Genomic DNA, 24,916 nt, shown 5'->3' with positions numbered 1-24,916 from the left:
TCGTTGAGGGAATAGAGAGATGTGCATTCTCGGTTTCCTCACTTCCCACACAAAGAATATCAATGTATGAAAACCTGAATTGAACATCGACTCTATTGATTACTTCAAACTGAGATTGGTGACTATCTGTTAAGAACAATGTGAAAAGACAATATGGAAGTATGGTAGGTTGCACAGGTTTTAAAGACAAGCTAACCAAGATCCAGTTGAATGGTGCAATATGCTTGAGGAGTTGAAAACCCTCCTCCTGTTTGCATGGTCCAAATAATCTGAAACTCCTCGTATTTATTGGAATACAAGCTCGGCTCTTTCAGTTACATACCATTCCCTGACTGAAATTAGTGCCTAGATTGATGGGAGATTTCTGATTGGCCATCAGTGATTGTCAATTGTCATTGGTAACATCATTTGCTGGTTGAGAGCAGGATATCCCAGGAGCATAAATACATGAGCTTGTGGGAGAAAGGCCTAGATGTAGAGTTCTCCCAGTGGTTGTGAGTGGGAATAGTGAAGATGGCCTCCCAAGTGTGTCAGAACTATCACAAGGACTGTGAGAATGCTGTTAACAAGCAGATCAACCTGGAGCTCTATTCCTCTTATGTTTATCTCTCCATGGTGAGATTTAGTTTTGTTTTTCATTCTAAAATGAGTGCATTTTTGTGTGTGTGTCCTTTGCCAATGATTTGGTGAGGGATACATTTCCAAGGTCCTCCTGAGAACAAATGCAGTGAACATATTGGATTGATTGAAATCAGATGCCTGTGTCTGAGTCTTATTTTGTTTCAAATGTGAAATTTGGTTTTTGTGAGACTTTTTTAATGTGCACATGCTCTTCAAGTGCAACTGACTGTGATGGGAAGCAGGAGTATATGTCATGGAAGATCCATGGTGGGGAAGGCAAGCTAACATTGAGTTTGGATGACTCTTCAGAGTTGATGCATCTCCAGTCTATGTTGTCATGTAACCCTCATTCCTGCAGCAGGTCACTCTCTCTCTCATGGCATCCTGCTTGTACCAGCTTGTCTGTCCTATCCTTGCTGCAGTGAATCAGTGCAAACTGGAAGAACTATACCTCTATTATACTAAACATTGGCCCTCCTGGACTATCCATTGAATTCAACACCTCTGGAATGTGAATGCTTTCTGTTTTGCCCACTCTTTTAATATTGGTTGTGTTCTGTCACCATACCTATCCTACTTCCCCATACTGCAACTCTAATGGGATCATCTGTTTTTCTTGTTTTGCAGTTGGATGCCCCATGATTCATTCTCTCATTCCAGTCACTTTGTCTGAACTATCAACATCCTTTGCCCTTCTGGACTCCACCCTCCAGACACTGTCAATGCTGCACCCCCACCTCATGCCCCTGGTTTCCTGTAGCTGGGTTCTCCAGATGAGAGATTAGCTTGTTCTATTTATGTGTGTGCTCCCTGACCCACTGAGATTGTGAGCATTTTATCTCCAGCCTTATTGGAAAAACAAGCTAATATGGTGCCCATTGCTGTGGCAAACACTTTGGAATATGGGTTAGGTTTCCATTCACTTTCAGTGATAAATCTGTCCTGACCTTTTCTCATTTGGACTGCCTTGTATGATGTGATACTTCCACACTAGCTATTGAGGAGTCTTCCTTGCTGGAAGGAAAAAGGAACTAACTGGCATTATCTCTGAACTGAATGCTGGCTGGGTTTGTCCAGAAAAACATTCTACCACTTCACCTGCTGATGTGCTACAGAAGGGACTCTTGTTGTTGGGATGACCTTCCTTTTGACAAATGATTCAGTTCATGTTAAAAGACAACAATTGTATGGTGAATTGCTATCTTTGAATTCCTTTTGTCTATCTGACTTCCTATTTGTTTAGATCTCCCCGCCAGTATGGACAGGCTATTCAGCCAAATATATTGCACTTACTACTTCAAGAAGCATGACCTCACCTGATCTCTTGCTTTTCACTACCCAGACCTTGTACAGGGCCATTTTAACCCAAATAATAATCTTCTGCCCTCCTGGATGTGCCCCCAACACTTGTGGGTAGTGAATTCCATCCCTCTTGCTGCTGCAGGAAATGTTTTCACACTTGGCCCTTGTTCCTTTGGTCATATCACTTTAGATGTGTGCCCACTAAAGTGGAACAGTTTCTTTATCCAAACTGTCTAGGCTGCACTCAATTTTTGAGAACATCCTCCTGATCTCCTAGAGATCAGTCCCTGTTTTTAACAAATAATTGGGCAGCACTCGACTAATGTAGAATTCCTGTAGGTTTATGAATCGGTTTTAGGATACTGTTCCTGCTGGTTGTCCTGGGGTGTGCTCATTCAAATCCCAGGAACTGGCTTCCAGTAAGCTTGCTTCCATGTCACTGAAGCAGTATGATGCATAAACCTGGTCATCTTGTGGTGAATGTGGGAGATTCCTTCTCACCCACAAGGGTGAGGTTTTTGAAGACTGGTACAGAACAGATTCATCAGCTTTCTTGCTCCACTGCTGCCTGGCTTGCTGTGTTTCTCCAGATCCATAGCTTGTTCTCGCAGCATTAGCAGCTCCTACTCACTGTACCTGAAGTGAATGTTAGTCTGACAGTCATACATCACAATCAGACCCTTCAACCCAAACTGCTCATGGCCAACTGTATTTTCTAGACAGAATGAGACTCCAGTTTTGGCCTCCCGTACTGTTCTGCTGGGGGAAGAATGTCAACTCACTGCACTATCCAAGCTTCTCTGCCTTGAGCTTTTTGAAGGTCAAGCCTCAACCCCCTACTTTGTATGGGGAAAGATCCCAGCTTTTCACTTCAGAAATGCAGCATTCCTTTCTGTGCTAAAATTATTGGGAGCAGTTGAAATAAACTCCAACATTGCCACCATTTCATCTTCTAGTTCAAGCATGTACACTTGCTCAGGCAGTTAATAAAAACTGCCAACAATAAAATGAATGGTAACAATTACCAGGACTAAATGTGAGCTGCTTAACTGGAAGCACAGTATTTGATGGCAGGTAACTTACCATTTGGTATTATCATCCAATGATCAGTTGATGATGCCTGACCCCTTTCTTCTGTTTGCAGACCTTTTACTTTGATCGGGATGATGTTGCCCTGCATCACTTTGCTGAGTTCTTCAAGGAGCAGTCCCATGAGGAGCGGGAACACGCTGAGAAACTGATGGCATTCCAGAATAAACGTGGAGGCCGAGTCCTCCTGCAGGACATCAAGGTTGGGTTTAATTACACCTATTGCTAATTCTTATCACCTTCATTGCAACTTGTGGTGCTAAATGTTTGGAATAATGCAGTAACTAATAACATGCTATTTCATCTTTGTGTGCCTTTTTCCAACATGTTGAAACATCTGCTTCTTCCCTCCCTCCAGAAGCCAGAGCAGGATGAATGGGGCAATGGTCTTGAGGCAATGCAGAGAGCTCTGCAGATGGAGAAGGATGTGAACCAGAGTCTACTGGACCTGCACAAACTCTCTTCTAACAATACAGACCCTCATGTGAGTTCCTGATGAATTATCAGGGGTATTGAAGGTGATACTGGAACCTGCCCTGCTTCTGTGGTCAAGATCCATGTAAGCTTGTGTTTTGGAGTAAATGCCACTTGTGCTCCTTGGCTCTGTCAGCAACCTGTTTTGCTACTGATATTGAGGTATTTAGGGTGTAAATTACTGGTTTGTTACCAGTTAATCGGATTAGCTTGGCAATTGTGCACAAGTCAGCTTTGCTCTGCCTTCTTTAGTAACTGTAGCTCAGGACATGGTTTCCAGCCTGCTCTTGGAGGTAGCCAGCTGCTGTACCTGTCCAAAGAATAGAAAGACCCATCCAATCATATCTGTCTGAAATGAAATGATTTAAACTGTTTGTTTTTTCTCCAGCTGTGTGACTTCCTGGAGAGGCACTACTTGGACGAGCAAGTGAAGATGATCAAGAAGCTGGGAGATCACATCACCAACCTGAAGAGACTGGGAGCCCCTGACAATGGCATGGGAGAGTACCTGTTTGACAGGCTCACCCTGGGGGGGGAGTGACTGAACTGGCTGCAGGGAGTGAGCTTGTTGTCATGTGTCTGAATGGGAGACCTGTAGAGATTGCTCCTTTTGTAGGAGCAGCTCATTGCCCTGTCCCAAGTGTAAATAAACTGTGCTATAATGGACCATGTCTTGCCTCCCTTTCTTGGTTAATCCTTGCTGTGAGCTGTGCTATAGCTTGATCCTGTCTTAGTTCTGTTCCTGCTAATGGGAACACTTTGCACTGGGCTGTGGTTTCACTGTCTGGCCCAGATAATTGCCTGAACCAAGCTGCCTTTGAGATGGTGAGTTGTTGCCTTGAGCCACTCTACTAGATTGTGTGTGGGTAGAGCCACACTCCCCTTGAAGGAATTAGCACTGACTCAGGAACAGTGAAGGGTGAGGAATTGCTCAGGGACCTAGCCTTCTTGGTAGAAGGCTAGGAGCCATTGGGGAAATGCAAGGGATATTGTGAATGCTGGAATTAGTTAATGAAGCATAACTAACAAATCCAGGCATTTCTGGGTTTGAATAGAACAACTTTTGATGTTGTGCTTGTGGAAATTTGCTTTCCACATTTAACTTCTCTACAAGCTGTTCAGCATTTAACTCAAAGGGAGCAGGTGCAGCTTGAACCCATGCCTCCCTGACAAGGGCTAGTCACACTACCACTGCACCACCAGGGGCTTTTCAAGCACATCATACTGAGTGACTCTCCCTAGTATGTACAATCTGACACTCCCCCTGATTGGGACTTGTCTGGTTTGTGACATTTCAGTTCTGATTAGGTTCCTGGGGAGCATTGACAAATGAAGGCTGAGGGTGCAGGTGAACAGGTTCTTTGAAGGCGTGGATGGAAACATTTGGGGTGTTTTCCCTTCATTTCTTAGTGTATTCAGTACAGGATTGGGGACACCATGTTCCAACTGTGGAGGGCAGTGGTGAGGTCCCTTCAGGAATATTGCATTCAGTGATCATCTCCCTGCTGTCAATGTTTGTCTTTCTTGCTTTTCCTGAAAGCTCAAGGACCAGGAAAAAGTTCTGCAAGAAGGCAGAGTAAGCTATGGCTAACCTCCTTGGACTGCCAGAGGCTGAGGTGGGACTTTAGATGATAAAACAACGGGGGGCATGGACAGAGTAAATAGCTGATGATGAACATCCCAGGGTTTGGGCAAGCAGAGGGTGTAGTTGATTAGTTGAACGGTGGGGGGAGAGAGATTTAAACAGGACTGTGGGGCAACTTTCCCACCCAGGGTGGTGAGTCTGGAATGAGCTGCTGCTGGAGGTTGGTCCAGTGACAAAATAGAGATGGACCCCACCTCAGTAAATGATTAGGAATGGTTCAGAGGGATATAGCCAGATGGGACCAGACCAGTTTTGGATAAATGGTGGGCATAGATGGACTTCAGGTATTAGTCATTCTCCATGCTGAATCTTAGTCTTAGTCCAACTGAGGTTTTATCAGTGCTTTACAAGGTTTATTCTAATGCATTTGTGGTTGAACCAAACGATGTATGTTCTTTGTAAAGTTCAACGATCCGAGGAGTGGGGCATAAACTATTCCAACACACGTGCCCTTTTCCATGTCGTTATCATCTGCAAGCAAAACAACCCCTCCTACAATGCAGTGATAATGGGAACTGCAGATCCTCTCTGATGAAGGGTCTGGGCCTGAAACGTCAGCTTTTGTGTTCCCGGGATGCTGCTGGGCCTGCTGTGTTCATCCAGCCTCACATTTTATAGTCTTGGATCCTCCTACAATGCAGTTGGTTAAAGAGCTATAACAGACAGCTAACAAAGCAGTAAAGAGAGCAACAGAAATATCTGTGTTCCTTCCCAAAACCAAAATGAGGGGAAGCAAATCTGTAACCAAGGATTAGCACTACTGACGTTTTGTCAGGGTCAGATTCTGTAAGGCAATTTTCATTTTAATTTTCAAGATCAGCTGGTGGGAAGCAAAACTTGTTCAAACATTGGGTACTGCAGAAATATGACGAATAACATTCTCTGGCATTTCTGATGATGACAAAGTTTCTGCTGACATTCAGACTTCAGATGCTCTATTTTGGGAGAGACAGCTGGAGTTCATGTTGTACTGCCAACAGCTGGGGGAAATGCCTGATCATTTCACAGGTAGATGTAGAAGCTAAGGTATGAAGTGATTTCACAGAAGCCAATCCATGTGGAAAGCTTATGAACACCATGTAATCTGTCATCCTTCATTTCCTTGTAAAGGACCCTTCTAAGCAAACACAAAGAATGGTCCCTTGATGCCCATCTGGGGAAAGGAAGCAAGGTCAAAACAAGACTACAAGCCAGTAGCATCTGCCAGTGCTTGACTAGGGAACAACTATTCCAATCCTTTTAGACTCAAATCAATTTATTCAGTTGAATCTACTCAGTAGATGGTACTGAACTTCATCCTACCATAATAAAACAAATACACAAGATTCTTATAACAGATAGAAATTATCTCTAAAGGGGTCTCAATTTCTTTAACGTTCTCTGTCCACATGTTCTGAAATCTGCAACCACTCAGGAGCTCTCTGCAAAAACTTGACACAAGACCATTAACAAGTGAGTGTGTCCGTCAACATTGTATTATACATTTCCTGCAGTGTATTTATTTGGATATGGACTTGAGAAGATCATGACTATCTGTGGTTTATGTTACACAGACAACCAGGGAGTAAGCCAGGAACACCATCTATTCCCACAGAGCCAGGCACCATTGTCGCTCATCAAAGTCTCTAGTGACCATTGAATGACCATGTGACATCCATTAGTTGGGACAAAGCCCTTTGTGACTAATGGACATTCCCTGCTTCTCAGATCCACTATGACCAAGACATCCGTCAATGTCCAGATACATTTCCAGTTTGGGCGGGTCGGCTGTATCCGGTGATGGTGTCTGTCCCGAGAGGCCTGTGCGTGGATTGTGATCGGTGGATCCTGATGTCAATCACTGGTTGCCTGATCTGGCCCATCAAACCCAAAGAGTTAAATCCAAAAACACATCTCATCACCTATTCCAGGAGCGAACTGCTGAGAGTTACAATGTGAAACAGCTCAGAAACAAACACTTTGGTCCAACTCACCCATGCGAGCCAGGGATCTCAAACTGAACTGATCCCATTAGTAGGCATTTGGCTCATATCTCTTCTTGAGAGCCAGACCAAGCCTCCTCAAATACTCAGAGACACACAGCATGGAAACAGACCCTTTGGAATATTTTTCCATCGGAGTGAGAAGGTTGAGAGGTGACTCAGAGGTTTATGAAATAATGAGGGGCATAGATTGTGTTTTTGTCTTCTGTAGTATCTAGATTGCAAGACTAGGATGCACATCTGTAAGGTGAGAGAAGAGGGAATTTAAAAATACGTGAGGGGCAGATTTTTTCCAGAAAGGGTTATTTGTGTGTGGAATGAATGTCCAGAGGAAGTGCCGGATGTAGGTACAATTACAAAGGTAAAAGACATTTGGATAGGTACATGATCGGGAAGGTTTTGGAGGGATCTGGGCCAGAATCAGGCCGTGGAATTAGTTTAGTTTGGGATTACGGTTGGCGTGGACTGGTGAAGAGTGTCATATATTTTCTTGTTTTAAACGTGTTACAGATGAAATTTGATTGATCAAACTATTAACTTCAAACAAAGCACGTTTTATTTTTATACGACAGTTGAAGTACAGGCAAAACAAAAAGGAAAGTATTATCTTACCTCTCGAAATGCTGAACAAAATAGTAGACACATTAACTAATACTAATTAACTGTTCCAACATACTGACATACTGCAAACACACCCTTGGCAAAGGCAGATTCAGTGAAAAAGATTGTCTCACATGCAATTCTAACAGCTTGTAGATGTAACAGAGAGAGGAATAAGAGCTCCCACGGCCAGCTCAAAAACCTCAGCGACTGCTGAAATTTAAAACAAAAATTCCTGGTTCATTGGGTGCTTGACTAAACACTCACCACCTTCACCATCACCAAACCCCCCTCCCACAATTCCCCACTTACCCACTCCCCCAAGCAACTCAACTCAGGTCGCTTCGAATGTTCGAACTCCAATAATAAGCCTCGATGCCTCACAAGTTACTTTCTTGACTTTGAGTGAAGTGCTCTCCACCTCTGTCACCAACCTTCTTCATTTGAAACTAAAGGCAAAATACAACTCCTAAAGCCGTTGTTTTGAAATTTGGACAGGAACATGAATAGGAAGGGTTACCTGCTGAACCCTTCCTATTCATGTTCCTGTCCAAATTTCTTTTAAATGTCTCTACGAGGTCCTCTGGAAGTTCATTCCAAACATGCACCACCCTCTGCATGAAAAACCTGCCCCTCCGGTCCCTTTTCGATCTTCTAGAACGAAGCTAATTGTAAACACTTGGGGTATCGGTGAAACACTTGAGGCAAAAGAACCATCTTTGTTCAGATGGTGGAAATCTGCTTCACTCAAGGTAACATTTTTAAATCACTTCATCCCTGTCCCAGAATAGAGACTTTTTGAGCAACCTGTTCAGGAGGCAGTGGCACCTGACACCAGTGTCCTCAGAACCAGAGGCATGGACACTGCCACCCCACATATCTATTTACAAACGACCAGCTCGATTGGCCTGCATTGAAAAAACTATCACTCCAAAAGCACTTGCTTCATCAAGAATAATTTGCCAAACCTCTGTCTCTGTCTCAGCATTGTCCCCATAACAACCTTTCCCTTTTCATTGGTGCCCAGATTGATGGGACATTCCTGATTGGATGTTAGGAATTGTCAGTAATCAGTGGTAATGTCATTCACTGGTTGAGTGCAGGATGTTCCCAGGAGCATAAATACAAGAGTTTGTGGTAGAGTGGTTCAGTTTTTATTTGGTCTGGGTAATTGTGAAGATGGTTTCCCAAGTATGTCAGAACTACCACAAGGACTGTGAGGATGCTGTTAACAAGCAGATCAACCTGGAGCTCTATTCCTCCTATGTTTACCTCTCCATGGTGAGACTTGAGAGTTCACTCTTTCTCCTTGCTTGCTTTTGCTCACCATGCCCCACTGCCTGCCCCCTCCCCCACCAAAGAAAGGGGCAATTAAGGGTGGGAAATATCTCAGTGACGCCCAAGTCTGGTGTCTGGTGCAAGTTGCAACTCATTAGCTCCTACTCTAAGCCACTCAGGTCTAAAGGATTGTGACTGCTGCCCATGTTAAAATGGTGGTCACATTTGGAGAAGTTCCTGTGTCCAGGGAGTTGTGGTCTCCTTTCATCACATAACTTGACAGATGTCACATGTCCCCTGTAGGCATGCTCACTAATTGTGGTCAGATCATGGTGGTTTTATTTGCATTCTACACTTAGCCTGTGGATAACCAGTAACTCTGGCTCATACTATCCAATTCTGAAAGAAGTCAACAACCTCCTAATCTCCATTTGAGTTGGAAAACCAAATGAAGCATCTAGTCAGTCAAGAGCTACCTTTTATATTCCTATATTGTCTGGACATTCAGGGTGTGTACATGTTGTTCTTTGCCCAGTCTTAAAAAAACCTACACGGCCTCTTGAAGTTGTGATCTGGAGCATGGTTGATTCTACCACTTGTCACCAATCTTACAGTTCTCTCTCTCTCTTTGACCGGGATGATGTTGCCCTGCATCACTTTGCTGAGTTCTTCAAGGAGCAGTCCCATGAGGAACAGGAACATGCTGTGAGACTGATGGTGTTTCAGAATAAATGTGGAGGCTGAGTACTCCTACAGGACATCAAGGTTGGGTTTTAATTATTCCTGTTAGCAATATCTGTGACCTCATTATAGCTTCACTGCAACTTGTGGTATTATAGTTGAGAACAATTTGATTAATGCAGTGATTTAAGAATGCTATTTTCTCCTTGTATCTCCTTTTTGTGGACTTTCCAATCTACTGAAACATTTGCCTCTTTCCCCCCCCCACCCCCCCGTCCCCTCCAGAAGCCAGAGCAGGGTGAGTGAGGCAATGCAGAGAGCTCTGCCGATGAAGAAGGATGTGAACCAGAGTCTGCTGGATCTGCACATCCTCTGGCATTTCTGATGGTAAGGGTTGTGCTGACATTGAGATGTCCAATTGTGGGAGATATAGCTTGAGTTCATGTCATTCAGCCAATAGCCAGGGGGAGTGTTTGATCGATGCAAAGGGAGGTGTTGCAGGGAGGGTATGAAAAGCCAATCTATGTGGAAAAGTTTGAACTCAGTGTTATCTGTACATCCATCGTTTCCTCATAAAGGATCCTCTTGAACAAACACAAAGAATTGATGGCCAGCTGGGTAAAAGAAGCAACTGTAAAACAATGACGACAAGCCAGTAGCATCTGCCAGTGCTTGACTGTGGAACAATTATTCCAATCCTTGAGTCAGATGTGGCTCATCTCACCCACCAAAGCACAGTCCATTCTTTCAAAATACATCCAAGTTGTGTTGTACGGGAGCAGATTGGGTTCAAATCTGTCAAGTCCAATAGCCCAGCTAAGCCAAAATTGTCACAACCCCATGCGAAGAAGGGCCAAGGAGGAAACTATGCCAAATCAGCTTGGAACAGTGAGTCAGCGAAGATCAATTCCAACAACAGAAGGATTGCATCAGTGGGAAACTGCCAAACTATCAACATCTTGCAGATACCATTTGCAGAAGAACGACGCTTTAGCAAAACATAAATGTTCTTCAACTGATGACAGTAGCAAGGAATTATGGCCTTGTTTTCAACTGTATAAAAGATCAAATAAATTTGAGCTAAATCAATTTATTTTGTTGAATCTACTCATCAGCTGATATCAAACTTCATTCTGCCAAAATAAAACATAATTTCTATCTGACATAGGCATCTCATTCACTGACAGAGGTGTCTCAATTTCTTAAACTTTCTACCCACGTGCTCAGAACATTGCACCTGCTCAGGAATTCTCTTCAAAAACAAGAGAAAAGACTATTAACCAGTAAGTGTGTCCTTCAACACTGTATTATGAATTTCCTGCAGTGTATTTATTTGGATATGAAATTGAGAAGAACGTGACTATCTGCAGTTATGTTACACTGGCAACCAGGGAGTAAGCCAGGAACACTATCTATTCCCACAGAGCCAGGCACCACATTCATTCATCAAAGTCTCTGGTGACCATTGAATGACCACGCGATGTGCATTAGTTTAGACCAAGCCCTTTGTGACCATGGGTCATTCCCTGCAGCTCAGGTCCATTCTGACCAAGCGATCTGTCAATCACCAGATACATTTTCGGCTGAGGTGGATTAAAAGTGTCTGTTCCGAGAGGGCTGTGTGTGGATGATGATTAGTGGATTCTGATGTCAATCACAGTCTCCCCCCAACTGGCCCATCAAACCCACAGTTAATTCCAAAGGAACACATCTCATCACCTGTTCCAGGACCAAACTGTTGAGAGTTAGTGTGAAACAACATGGAAACAGACCATTTGGTCTAACTCATCCATGCTAACCAGGTAGCTCAAAGTGAACCAGCACCATTGGCCTGCATTTGGCTCATATCTCTTGAGGGCCAGACCAAACCTCTACCAAATACATTGAGTGTCATTTCTTTTTTTTTCTTTTAAACGTAAGTGACAGGCATTGTGTTCCAGATGCAATTCAATTGATCAAACTATTAACTTCAAACAAAGCATGCTTTACTTTTATAGTGCAAGGCAAAGGCAGATTCAGTGAAATAGATTGTCTCACATGCAATTCTAAAAGCCGGAGGAGAACTCCCAGCTTGTAGCTGTAACAGAGAGGAATAAGAGCTCCCATGGCCAGCTGAAAAACCTCAGCAACTGCTGAAATCTAAAACTAAAATTCCTGGTTCATTGGGTGCTTGACTAAACACTCACCCCGTTCACCATCACCAAACCCCCCCCTTCCCACAATTCCCCATGAACCCACTGCCCGAAGAAAGTCAACTCAGGTCGCTTCGAACATTTGAACTGCAATAATAAACCTTGATGCCGCACAAGTTACTTTCTTGACTTTGAGCGATGTCACCTCTGTCACCAGCTTTCTTCATTTGAAACTAAAGGCAAAATACGACTCCTAAAGCCATTCTTTTGTCACACCTGCTAAACGTTTCCTATTCATGTTCCTGTCCAAATTTCTTTTAAATGTCTCTACGAGGTCCTCTGGAAGTTCATTCCAAACATGCACCACCCTCTGCATGAAAAACCTGCCCCTCCGGTCCCTTTTCAATCTTCTAGAACGAAGCTAATTGTAAACACTTGGGGTATCGGTGAAACATTTGAGGCAAAAGAATCATCTTTGGTCAGATGGTGGAAATCTGCTTCACTCAAGGTAACATTTTTTAATCACTTCATCCCTGTCCCAGAATAGACACTTTTTGAGCAACCTGTTCAGGAGGCAGTGGCACCTGACACCAGTGTCCTCAGAACCAGAGGCATGGACACTGCCACCCCACATATCTATTTACAAACGACCAGCTCGATTGGCCTGCATTGAAAAAACTATCACTCCAAAAGCACTTGCTTCATCAAGAATAATTTGCCAAACCTCTGTCTCTGTGTCTCAGCATTGTCCCCATAACAACCTTTCCCTTTTCATTGGTGCCCAGATCGATGGGACATTCCTGATTGGATATTAGGAATTGTCAGTAATCATTGGTAATGTCATTCACTGGCTGAGTGCAGGATGCTCCCAGGACAGTCAGTCAGTCAAGAACTACCTTTTATATTCCTTATCGATGACCTCTTGATCTGAACTGTACCTCCAGCCCAATATGTTCCCACATTGGGAAGACATTCAGGATGTGTGCACTTCATTCTGAGTCTAGCCTGAAAGAGACAGGCTCTTGCTGAAGCTCTGACTCGATGAGATCTGGAGCTTGCCTGACTTGGCCACTTTCTCCTCTTCTCTCACAGTCCTTTTACTTTGACCGGGATGATGTTGCCCTGCGTCACTTTGCTGAGCTCTTCAAGGAGCAGTCCCATGAGGAACAGGAACCCGCTGAGAAACTGATGACATTCCAGAATAAACATGGAGGCCGAGTCCTCCTGCAGGACATCAAGGTTGGTCTGTCCGCCTATATTGCAGCTACCTGAACTAGACTTGGATTTGAAACTTAATATCAGCTGGGGTAATGTCATAATGTTACGTGGTGCACAGTAGTTTCTAGTAGCAATCATATCTCACTGCATTGAATGTGCATTCATTTACCACATGAGCAATGCATCTATCTCTTCCCTCCCTCCAGAAGCCAGAGCGGGATGAGTGGGGCAATGGTCTGGAGGCAATGCAGAGAGCTCTGCAGATGGAGAAGGATGTGAACCAGAGTCTGCTGGATCTGCACAAACTCTCCTCTGGCCACACGGACCCTCATGTGAGTTACTGATGATCAATTATCAGGGGTATTGAAGGTGATAGTGGAGTCTGCCCTGCCCTGCATATTGACCAATGTCCATGCAAGGTTGTTTAGGAGCAAAAAGCACTTGTGCTAATTGTCTCAGTGACTAATTTGATGTAGTATTCAGTGTGTAAGCTATTATAGAGATTATGGCCAATTAAATGGATTAGCTTGGCAAATGTGTACAAGTCAGCTTTGCTCTGCCTTCTGTAACACCTGTAGCTCAGGAGGCTGTTTCCAGCCCGTTCTTGGAGATCGCCAGTTGCTGTAGCTATCCATAAATAGTAGCACCAAGGAAGGCCAATCCAAACATGTTTGTCTGAACTGATTACTCTTGTTTCCCTCTAGCTGTGTGACTTCCTGGAGAGGCACTACTTGGATGAGCAAGTGAAGATGATCAAGAAGCTGGGAGATCACATCACCAACCTGAAGAGACTGGGAGCCCCTGACAATGGCATGGGAGAGTACCTGTTTGACAGGCTCACCCTGGGGTAGAGTGACTGAACTGACTGCAGGGAGCGAGCTTGTTGCCATCTCCAAATGGGAGACCTGTAGATACTGTTCCCTTTTTGTAGAAGCAGCTCATTGTCCTGCACCAAGTGTAAGTGAACTGTTCAATATTGGACCATGACTTGCTTCCCTTTCTCATTTAATCTTTGCTGAGAGCTGTGCTGTAGCTTGATCCTGTTTTGGTTCTGTTCTTGCTGATGGGAGCACTTTTCCCCACTGGGCTGTGTGTTTCACTGTGTGGGCCGGACAATTGTCTGGCTGTAATTACCTTTGAGATGGTGAGCTGCTGCCTTGAGCAACCCTGCATCTTGTGTAGTTTGACTGCAATATCCTTGGAAGGAATTAGTGTGCTGGCCCAGGGACATTGCGGGTTGAGGAAAGACTTGTGGACCTATCCTTGGCAAAAGGGCCAACTGAGCAGAAGGTTGGAAGCCACCAGGGGAACCTGAGTTTCCTATAGGGTAAACTAATATTCCTGTAAAATAGCATAACAGAAACTTAGGGTCTCCTGGTTTGGAATAGAATAACTTTAAGGTTGTGCCAATGAAATTTTGATTTCAATGCTACATGTTTGCTTCTTCAAGCTGTTCAGTATCCCACTAATGAAGCAGGTGGGACTTGAACCCATCCCTCCCAGACAAGGGTTTGTGACCCTGACCAGGGAACCACCAAGAGCTATGCAAACAATACATACCAAGTGTGCCTATTGGATCAGAGCAAGTCTCTAATCAGAGTGAGGTGTAAATCTCTTGACTTGTCAAGTTTCAGTCCTTGTTAGGCTCCTGGGTAGCACTGGCAAATGAAGGCCTAGGGTGCAGGGACTAAGTTCCCCACCCTGTCCGCACCTTCAAGGAAGAAAACATTTGGGATGCTTCCCTTCACTTGGTCAGTGCATGGAGTGTAGGACTTGGGATGCAATACTAATGCTGTGTACAGCAGTGGTGAGGTCACTTTTGGATAACTGCATTCAGTGCTGGATTTCCTGCTAAACATCTTCTGAAAGCTCAAGGTTCAAGGAAAAAGAGCAGGTAAGGAGGCTGAGTAAAGTGGGCCAAGCCTCATTTGACTCTCCAAGGCTGAGAGGAGACATGAGATGTCAAATCATGAGACATGGACAGTAAATAGGCAGGGCCTTTCTTCGCAGAGTCGAGGAAAGCAGAGGGCATAGTTGAGAGGATTTAAAAGGGTTCTTGGGACAACTTTCCCACCCAGGGTGGTGCCTCTAGAATGAGCTGCAAGCAGATCTGGTTGGGGCTGGCACCGCTACAACCGAGGAAAAAGCACCTGACTCTGTAAATGAAACAGAAGGGTTCAGAGGGATATAGCCAGCTGCTCATGAATGGGACCAGACCAGACCATTTTGTATTTGTAGTGGGCAGATGTGCATGGAACTAAATAGTCAGTCTCCAGACTGACTATTAATCCCACTGAGGTATTGAGTGCATCAGAGGGCTTATTCTAACAAGCTGGTGGCTGAGCCAAATGTTGCATGTCCTTCAGGAAGTTCAAGGACTGAAGGAGGAGAATGTGAATGTTTCAAAAGAAACACCTTTTTTTCCCGCCCCTACAGGCCTGTCACCTGCAGGCACTAAACCCCACCCAAAAAGGCAGCTGGTCAAAGGTCTGTGACAGACAAATTACAAAACAAAAACATAATTCAGGATTAGTAGGCCGCTGACTCTGTGTCAGCGTTAGGTTTTGTCAAACAGAACTTTTTTCTGAAAAATCAGCTGCTACCTGAGCAGGAAAGGCAGGGAGTGGAACTTGTTCCAGCATTTGGGTACTGCAGAGATTAGAAGAATAATATCCTCTGGCATTTCTGATGTCAAGGGTTCTGATGACATTCAGATACTCAATGGTGGGAGACACAGCTTGAGCTCCTGTTGTACTGCCAATAGCCAGGGGAAATATTTGATCGATTGGTAGGCTGATGTTGAAGGGAAGGTCTGAAAAGTGAATTCACTGAAGACAATTTACGTGGAAAGATTATGAATGCAATATTCTATATACCCATTTCCTTATAATGGACCCTTTTAATCAAACACAAAGAATGTTCCCTTGATGCCCATCTGGGTAAAGGAAGCAAGGCCAAAACAATGACTACGTGCTCGTAGCATCTGCCAGTGCTTGACTAGGGAACAACTATTCCAAACCTTCTAACCAGATGTGGCTCATCTCAACCCCCCACCCCCACCCCTCCAAAAGCACTGTCCATCCTTTCCAGGTACATCCAAGTTGTGCTCTGTCAGCAGATTGGGTTCAAATCTGTTGGTATCCAATAGCCCAGAAAAGCCCAAATTGTAACCTCATGTGAAAAAGGGCTAAGAAAGAAACAACACCGAGGTAACTTGGAACAGTACGTTGGTGAGGACACATTCCAACAACAAAAGGACAGCGTCAGTGAGAACCTGCCAAGATATCTATATCTTGGAGAGACGATTCTCAGAAGTACACTTGAGCAAAACAGAAAACTTCAACTCATGACAGTGGCAAAGAATTACAGTTTTGTTTTCAACAGCACAAAAGACAAAATATGTTTGAGCCATATCAATTCATTTGGTTGAATCTACTCATCCAATGGTATTGGATTTCATCTTACCACAGCAAAATATATACATAAGATGCCTATATCAGATGGAAATGACTCCGAGGTGTCTCGAATTCTTTTTAACTTTTGCTGCCCGCATGTTCTTAAACTTGCAACTGCTCAGGTATTCTCGACAAAAACATGAGACTGAAATGCTGCAGGGGACCTGTCAATCTCTCAAAAATTTTCTATTGGCAACTAAGTGTGTACTTCAACATTGTATTATAAATTTCCTGCAGTATATTTAATTGGGTATTCACTCGAAGACACGAGCATGTGTGGTTTACGTTACATCAAAACCAGGGAGTAAGCCGGGAATAACACCCTATTCCCACTGAGCCAGGCACCACAGTCATTCATCAAAGTCTCTGGTGACAATTGAATGACCGTGTGACTTCCATTCGTTGGGACAAAGTCCTTTGTGACTAATGGACATTCCCTGGATGTCAGTCCACTCTGACCAGGACATCTGTCAATCTCCAGATCCTGTTTCTGTTTGGGCGGGTCAAGCGGGTCTATTGGTGGGGTCCCTAGCAAGAGGGCTGTGCTTAGATGGTGTTTAGTAGTTCCTGATGTCAATCACAGGCTCGCCCATCAAACCCAAAACTAAATCCAAAGGAACACATCTCATCACCTATTCCAGGGTGGAACTGTTAGAGTTACAGTGTCATACAGCACAGAAACAATCCCTTCAGGCCAACTCATCCATGCTAACAAGATATATCAAACTGAACTACTCTCATTTGGAGAGATTTAGCTCATATCTCTTGTTAAGGACCAGACCAAAACCCCACCAAATACATTAAGACCGTCAATGTTTCTTATTTTAAAGGTAAGTGGAAGGCATTGTGTTCCAGAGGAAATTTAATTGATCAAACTATTAACTTTAAGCCAAGCATGCTTTATTTTTATAGCACAGTTGAAGTACAGACAAAACAAAAAGGAAAGTATTGGCTTATCTATCAAAATGCTGAACAAAATAGTAGATACGTTAACTAATACTAACTAAGTATTCCAGCGTAGTGACATTCCAGAAACACGCCCTTGGCAAAGGCAGATTCAGTGAAATAGATTGTCTCACATGCAATTCTAACAGCCGGAGGAGAAGATAGGTGGAGAGGAGAGTATAGGTGGGGACGTAGGGAGGGGACAGATCAGAACAGGGAGGACGGACAAGTCGAGGAGGTGGGACGAGGTTAGTAGTGGGGAATGGAGGTGTGGCAGGATGTGATAGGTGGGAGGAAGAACAGGTTAGGGAGGTAGGGATGCGCTGGGCTGGTTTTGGGATGCAGTCGGGGAAGGGGAGACTTAGAAGCTAGTGAAGTCCACATTGATACCATTGGGCTGCAGGGTTCCCAAGCGGAATATGAGTTACTGTTCCTGCAACCTTCCAGTGGCTTCATTATGGCGCTGCAGGAGGCCCATGATGGACATGGCGTGTAAAGAATGGGAGGGGGAGTTAAAATGGTTTGCGACTGGGAGGTGCAGTTGTTTGTTGCGAACCGAGCGGAGGTGTTCTGCAAAGCGGTCCCCAAGCCTACGCTTGGTTTCCCCAATGTAGAGGATGCCACACCGGGTACAGTGGATGCAGTATACCACATTGGCAGATGTGCAGGTGAACCTCTGCTTAATGTGGAAAGTCATCTTGGGGCCTGGGATGGGGGTGAGGGAGGAGGTGTGGGGGCAAGTGTGGCACTTCCTGTGGTTGCCGGGGAAAGTGCCAGGTGTGGTGGGGTTGGAGGGCAGTGTGGAGCGAACAAGGGAGTCACAGAGAGAGTGGTCTCTCCGGAAGGCAGACAAGGGTGGGGATGGAAAAATGTCTTGGGTGGTGGGGTCGGATTGTAGATGGCAGAAGTGTCAGTGGATGATGCGTTGTATCCGGAAGTTGGTGGGGTGGTATGTGAGGACAAGGGGATTCTCTTTGGCCGGTTATTGCGGGTGTGGGGTGTGTGGGATGTGTTGCGGGAAATGCGGGAGACACAGTCGAGGGCCTTCTCGACCACTGCGGGGGAGAAGTTGCGGTCCTTGAAGAATGCGGACATCTAGGATATGTGGGAATGGATTGCCTCATCCTGGGAGCAGATGCGGCGGAGACGAAGGAATTGGGAATAGGGGATGGAATTTTTTGCAGGAAGATGAGTGTGATGGGGTTTGGGTGGCCAGTGTAGTTGCGGAAGAGTAACTGTTCCACGTAACCTACAAAGAGGCAGGCAAAGCTTGGGCCCATGGCCACCCCCATGTCTGTAGGAAGTGAGAGGAATCGAAAGAGAAGTTGTTGAAGGTGAGAACGAGTTTGGCTAGGCTGATGAGGGTGTCGGTGGAGGGGGACTGGCCGGGCCTGCAGGACAGGAAGAAGCAGAGGGCCTTGAGGCCATCTGCATGGGGAATGCAGATGTATAGGGACTGGACGTCCATGGTGAAAATGAGGTGTTGGGGACCAGGGAATTGGAAGTTCTGGAGGAGGTGGAGGGCATGGGTGGTGTCACGGATGTAGGTAGGAGTTCCTGGACCAAGGTGGAGAAAATGGAGTCCAGATAGGTGGAGATGAGGTCGGTGGGGCAGGAGCAGGTGGAGACAATGGGTCGACCAGGGCAGGCGGATTTGTGGATTTTGGGAAGGAGATAGAAGCGGGCTGAGGCTGATGTTTGTGGTGTTCGTTCTGGAAGTGGAGGCAGTGACTGCAGTAGCGGTCGCGTTCACGGTCCCCGGCCGTGTCCTCATGGTCAATGGCGGCGGATACATGGTTGGGGAGGTGCAGGGTCAGGCTGGGGATTTGGGAGGTGGAGGAATCCTCTAGTGGGTGGCAGGAGCCAGTGAGTTGGTTGTACTTACGATTTTTGGTGTCCAGTAGAGCTGAGTAGAACTGGGCGTTCAGTCTGTGGGTCCTGCGGAGGATAGAAAACAGCAGAGGTCCTTTGCAGGTCTGGGAGAGGGAAGCTCTGAGCTGGATTGCAGTGCCTGGGGATGCCGGCGCATGGCTGTGAGTGTCTGTTTCAGGACTCGCAGGGAGAGACGTTGCCAGGGGTTGCTAGCACCTGCCTACGGAACCAGATCATCCCCAATGGGCTACAGTCCACATTCAAGCCTTCCCAATTTATCCCCAAACGTGACCATCTACAACCTCTACATCCAGGACATCGAGCCCCTTCAGCAACGTTTATCCCTGCTCCTGCAGTCACCGCCTCCACTTCCAGAACTGACACCACGGAACCTGCACCGCTGCTGCTGCCATCCACGCCGCTCCGCCCACAGCCGACGAAACCCCGCCCTCCGCCAACGCCGCTCCGCCCACCGCCGATGCAACACCGCCCACCGCTGCTGGAAGACCGCCCATCCCGCTCCGCCCACCGCCGTCAAAACTCCGCCCACGCAGATGCCGACGCAACCCCGCCCACCGCTGACGCCGCACCCTAAACGCCGACGAAACCCCGCCCCGACGCCGACGCAACCCCGCCCACCGCTGATGGAGCAAATGAGTTGCAACTTGCGCCAGACAACTCAATAGCCATTCCTTCCTCAATATCCAGGAGAAATTAAGGGTGGGAAATATCTGTGATGCCCAATCCATCCATTTTAACAGGGAGCCTAGATTAATTTCAGTGCTCAATTCAAGTGATATAATCAGAAACCCTTTCACCAAAAACCTGAAAGTAATCACTTCCTATCAGTTCAGAGAAAATCCCTTGCCATTGAGATAGTAATGTAAAATATCATAATTGAAGGACTAGGTGTACTAGGTGTTGGGGTCAACACAGCAGGGTTATACTCCTTCAGAAACAGGCAGGAGGACTCAAATAGTGACCGCCTCAAGCGTGAGTCACCCAATTCACTTTAACAGCATTGGAATAGAAAGGGAGCAGTTTGACAAAAGATGAAAATCATCCAAGAAGCTACAAAGAGCCTTGGATTTTATCCCAATTAATAAAAAAACACTTCAGAACAAAGCCCAAGAGAGAACACACAGTAGCTAGCCTCTTAACAAGGCAAGAAAAAGATAGGAGGGGGGGAAAAAAAAAAGGAGGATGATTCAAAAAAGTCAACTCATGGAGTTAAGAAACTCTGCCCCTCCCAGATACAATTAAAAAAGACAAGTATGAAAACACATGGGACTTGGGCATCACAGATATTTCCCACCCTTAATTTCCCCTCTTGTGTGGTGGGGGAATAGGGTAGTGGGGGGAGAAAGAAAATGGTGAGCAAAAACAAGCAAGGAGAAAAAGAGTGAACTCTCAAGGCTCACCCTGGAAAGGTAGGCATAAGAGGAATAGAGCTTTTGAGAAGATATGTAGCTCAGGTTGAGGTTCTGGATGTGAGTATGCTCGCTGAGCTGGAAGGTCAGTTTTCATTCATTTTGTCACCATTTCTAGGTAACATCATCAGTGATCCTCCGAAGCCACACTGGGAGTCATGTCCCGCTTTCTATTTATCTAGTTAGGTTTCCTTGGGTTGGTGATGTCATTTCCTGTTCTTTTTCCTCAGGGGGAATGGTAGATTGATTTTTTTTTGGAGCCAATGTATTTGTTGGTGGAGTTGCAGTTGGAATGCTATGCTTCTAGGAATTCTCGTACATGTCTCTGTTTGGCTTGTCCGAGGATGGATGTGTTGTCCCCAATCAAAGTGGTGTCCTTCCTCATCTGTATGTAAGGATACGAGTGATAGTGGGTCATGTCGTTGTGGCTAGTTGGTGTTCATGTATCCTGGTGGCTAGCTTCCTGCCAGTTTGTCAAATGTAGTGTTTGTCACAGTTCTTGCAAGGTATTTTGTAGATGATGTTCATTTTTATTTGTTGTCTGTATAGAGTCTTAAGTTCATTAGCTGCTGTTTTAGTGTTGGTGGGCTACCTTGATGCCAAGGGGTCCGAGTAGTCTGGCAGTCATTTCGGAAGTGTCTTTGATGTAGGGGAGAGTGGTTATGGTTTCTGAGCCCGTTTTGTCTGTTTGGGTTTGTTGCTGAGGGAAAAAAAAACACGGCAGACTGTGTTCATAGGGCATCCATTCCTTTTGGATATGCTGTATAGGTGATTTTTCTTCTGCTCTTCATAGTTCCTCTGTGCTGCAGTGTGTGGTGGCTCGTTGGAATAATGTTCTAATGCAGCTTCGTTTGTGGGCGTTGGGATGGTTGCTCCTGTAGCTCAGTATTTGGTCCGTTTGTGTTGTTTTCCTGTAGACGCTGGTTTGAAGTTCCCCATTGACTGTTCGCTCTACTGTGACATCTAGGAATGGCAGTTTGCTGTTGTTTTCCTCCTCTTTTGTGAATGTTATGCCAGTAAAGGGTATTGTTGATGGTCTTGAAGGTTTCCTCTAACTTTGTCATCACTAAATGAAACAAGGTGTCATCCACGTAGCGGACCCAAAGTTTGGGTTGGATAATTGGCAGAGCTGTTTGTTCGAGTCTCTGCATTACTGCCTCTGCTAAGAACCCTGATATCGGAGATCCCATGGGTGTACTGTTGGTTTGTCTGTAGGTTTTGTTATTGGAAGTGAAGTGGGTGGCAAGGCATAGGTCCACTAGCTTGATGATGTTGTCCTTGCTGATGAGGTTGGGGGTGTCTGGTGTAATGCAGAGACTTGAACAAACAGCTCTGCCAATCATACAACCCAAACTTTGGGTCCACTATGTGGACGACACCTTTGTCATCACTAAACAAAACAAATTAGAGGAAACCTTCAAGACTATCAATAATACCCTTACTGGCATAACATTCACAAAAGAGGAGGAGAACAACAGCAAACTGCCATTCCTAGATGTCACAGTAGAGCGAACAGTCAATGGGGAACTTCAAACCAGTGTCTACAGGAAAACAACACATACGGACCAAATACTGAACTACAGGAGCAACCATCCCAACACCCACAAACGAAGCTGCATTAGAACATTATTCCAACGAGCCACCACACACTGCAGCACAGAGGAACTACAAAGAGCAGAAGAAAAATCACCTATACAGCGTATTCAAAAAGAATGGCTGCCCTATGAACACAGTCCGCCGATTCCTCAGCAAACCCAAACAGACCAAACAGGCTCAGAAACCATAACCACTCTCCCCTACAAAGACATTTCCAAAATGACTGCCAGACTACTCGGACCCCTTGGCATCAGGGTAACCCACAAACACACTAAAATAGCAGCTAATGAACTGAAAAGACCCTATACAGACAACAAATAAAACGAACATCTACAAAATACCTTGCAAGAATTGTGACAAACACTACATTGGACAAACTGGCAGGAAGCCAGCCACCAGGATACATGAACATCAACTAGCCACAAAACAACATGACCCACTATCACTCGTATCCTTACATACAGATAAGGAAGGACACCACATTGATTGGGACAACACATCCATCCTAGGACAAGCCAAACAGAGACATGTACAAGAATTCCTAGAAGCATGTCATTCCAACCGGAACTCCATCAACCAACACATTTTCTCAGAAGATGGCAGATTGATTTGGAGCCAAAGAAGAGGAAATGACATCAACCCAAGGAAACCTAGCCAGATAAATAGAAAGCAGGACATGACACCAGCACTTCATCAGAGGCTCACTGATGATGTTACTTAGAATGGTGACAAAATGTCTGAAAACTGACACTCCAGCTCAGCGAGCAAACTCACATCCAGGAATAGAGCTCCAGGTTGATCTGCTTGTTAACAGCATCCTCACAGTCCTGGTGGTAGTTCTGACATACTTGGGAAACCATCTTCACTATTACCCAGACCAAATAAAAACTGAACCACTCTACCACAAACTCTTGTATTTATGCTCCTGGGAACATCCTGCACTCAACCAGTGAATGACATTACCACTGATTACTGACAATTCCTAACATCCAATCAGGAATGTCCCATCAATCTGGGCACCAATGAAAAGGGAAAGGTTGTTATGGGGACAATGCTGAGACACAGAGACAGAGGTTTGGCAAATTATTCTTGATGAAGCAAGTGCTTTTGGAGTGATAGTTTTTTCAATGCAGGCCAATCGAGCTGGTCGTTTATAAATAGATATGTGGGGTGGCAGTGTCCATGCCTCTGGTTCTAAGGACACGAGTGTCAGGTGCCACTGCCTCCTGAACAGGTTGCTCAAAAAGTGTCTATTCTGGGACAGGGATGAAGTGATTAAAAATGTTACCTTGAGTGAAGCAGATTTCCACCATCTGACCAAAGATGATTCTTTTGCCTCAAATGTTTCACCGATACCCCAAGTGTTTACAATTAGCTTCGTTCTAGAAGATTGAAAAGGGACCGGAGGGGCAGGTTTTTCATGCAGAGGGTGGTGCATGTTTGGAATGAACTGTCGGAGGACCTCGTAGAGACATTTAAAAGCAATTTGGACAGGAACATGAATAGGAAGGGTTCAGCAGGTGTGACAAAACAACGGCTTTAGGAGTTGTATTTTGCCTTTAGTTTCAAATGAAGAAGGTTGGTGACAGAGGTGGAGAGCACTTCACTCAAAGTCAAGAAAGTAACTTGTGAGGAATCGAGGCTTATTATTGGAGTTCGAACATTCGAAGCGACCTGAGTTGAGTTGCTTGGGGGAGTGGGTTCGTGGGGAATTGTGGGAGGGGGATTTGGTGATGGTGAAGGTGGTGAGTGTTTAGTCAAGCACCCAATGAACCAGGAATTTTTGTTTTAAATTTCAGCAGTCGCTGAGGTTTTTGAGTTGGCCGTGGGAGCTCTTATTCCTCTCTCTGTTACATCTACAAGCTGTTAGAATTGCATGTGAGACAATCTTTTTCACTGAATCTGCCTTTGTCAAGGGTGTGTTTGCAGGATGTCACTGTGTTGGAACAGTTAATTAGTATTAGTTAATGTGTCTACTATTTTGTTCAGCATTTCGAGAGGTAAGATAATACTTTCCTTTTTGTTTTGCCTGTACTTCAACTGTCGTATAAAAATAAAACGTGCTTTGTTTGAAGTTAATAGTTTGATCAATCAAATTTCATCTGTAACACGTTTAAAACAAGAAAATATATGACACTCTTCACCAGTCCACGCCAACCGTAATCCCAAACTAAACTAATTCCACGGCCTGATTCTGGCCCAGATCCCTCCAAAACCTTCCCGATCATGTACCTATCCAAATGTCTTTTACCTTTGTAATTGTACCTACATCCGGCACTTCCTCTGGACATTCATTCCACACACAAATAACCCTTTCTGGAAAAAATCTGCCCCTCACGTATTTTTAAATTCCCTCTTCTCTCACCTTACAGATGTGCATCCTAGTCTTGCAATCTAGATACTACAGAAGACAAAAACACAATCTATGCCCCTCATTATTTCATAAACCTCTATGAGTCACCTCTCAACCTTCTCACTCCGATGGAAAAATATTCCAAAGGGTCTGTTTCCATGCTGTGTGTCTCTGAGTATTTGAGGAGGCTTGGTCTGGCTCTCAAGAAGAGATATGAGCCAAATGCCTACTAATGGGATCAGT

General features: G+C 45.0%; 2 protein-coding genes across 2 annotated transcripts; both read left to right on the top strand.

Annotated features, from left to right (window-relative positions):
* Window positions 1-513: 513 nt before the first annotated feature.
* Window positions 514-4,027, top strand: LOC132206597 (ferritin heavy chain A-like). Its single transcript, XM_059640852.1, has 4 exons — window positions 514-615; window positions 3,068-3,214; window positions 3,371-3,496; window positions 3,875-4,027. The coding sequence occupies exons 1-4, from the start codon at window positions 514-516 to the stop codon at window positions 4,025-4,027; spliced, it is 528 nt and encodes a 175-aa protein (XP_059496835.1).
* Window positions 4,028-8,892: 4,865 nt separating this feature from the next.
* Window positions 8,893-13,873, top strand: LOC125447037 (ferritin heavy chain, oocyte isoform-like). Its single transcript, XM_048521101.2, has 4 exons — window positions 8,893-8,994; window positions 12,897-13,043; window positions 13,229-13,354; window positions 13,727-13,873. The coding sequence occupies exons 1-4, from the start codon at window positions 8,893-8,895 to the stop codon at window positions 13,871-13,873; spliced, it is 522 nt and encodes a 173-aa protein (XP_048377058.2).
* The last annotated feature ends 11,043 nt before the right edge of the window (window positions 13,874-24,916 follow it).

This window comes from Stegostoma tigrinum, chromosome 38 (genome assembly GCF_030684315.1).
Source record: "Stegostoma tigrinum isolate sSteTig4 chromosome 38, sSteTig4.hap1, whole genome shotgun sequence".
Classification (NCBI taxonomy): Eukaryota; Metazoa; Chordata; class Chondrichthyes; order Orectolobiformes; family Stegostomatidae; genus Stegostoma; species Stegostoma tigrinum.
The sequence above is the reverse complement of the archived record's forward strand: the minus strand, read 5'-3'. Positions and strand labels throughout refer to the sequence as shown.

What these genes read in the sequence shown, in the direction of transcription:
- LOC132206597 (XM_059640852.1), top strand. Translation starts at nt 514, where the DNA reads ATGGCCTCCCAAGTGTGTCAGAACTATCACAAGGACTGTGAGAATGCT. An exon ending in CTTATGTTTATCTCTCCATG is followed by an intron (nt 616 to 3,067) that starts GTGAGATTTAGT and finishes TTCTGTTTGCAG; the next exon opens with ACCTTTTACTTTGATCGGGA. An exon ending in CTAACAATACAGACCCTCAT is followed by an intron (nt 3,497 to 3,874) that starts GTGAGTTCCTGA and finishes TTTTTTCTCCAG; the next exon opens with CTGTGTGACTTCCTGGAGAG.
- LOC125447037 (XM_048521101.2), top strand. Translation starts at nt 8,893, where the DNA reads ATGGTTTCCCAAGTATGTCAGAACTACCACAAGGACTGTGAGGATGCT. An exon ending in TCCTCCTGCAGGACATCAAG is followed by an intron (nt 13,044 to 13,228) that starts GTTGGTCTGTCC and finishes CCCTCCCTCCAG; the next exon opens with AAGCCAGAGCGGGATGAGTG. An exon ending in CTGGCCACACGGACCCTCAT is followed by an intron (nt 13,355 to 13,726) that starts GTGAGTTACTGA and finishes GTTTCCCTCTAG; the next exon opens with CTGTGTGACTTCCTGGAGAG.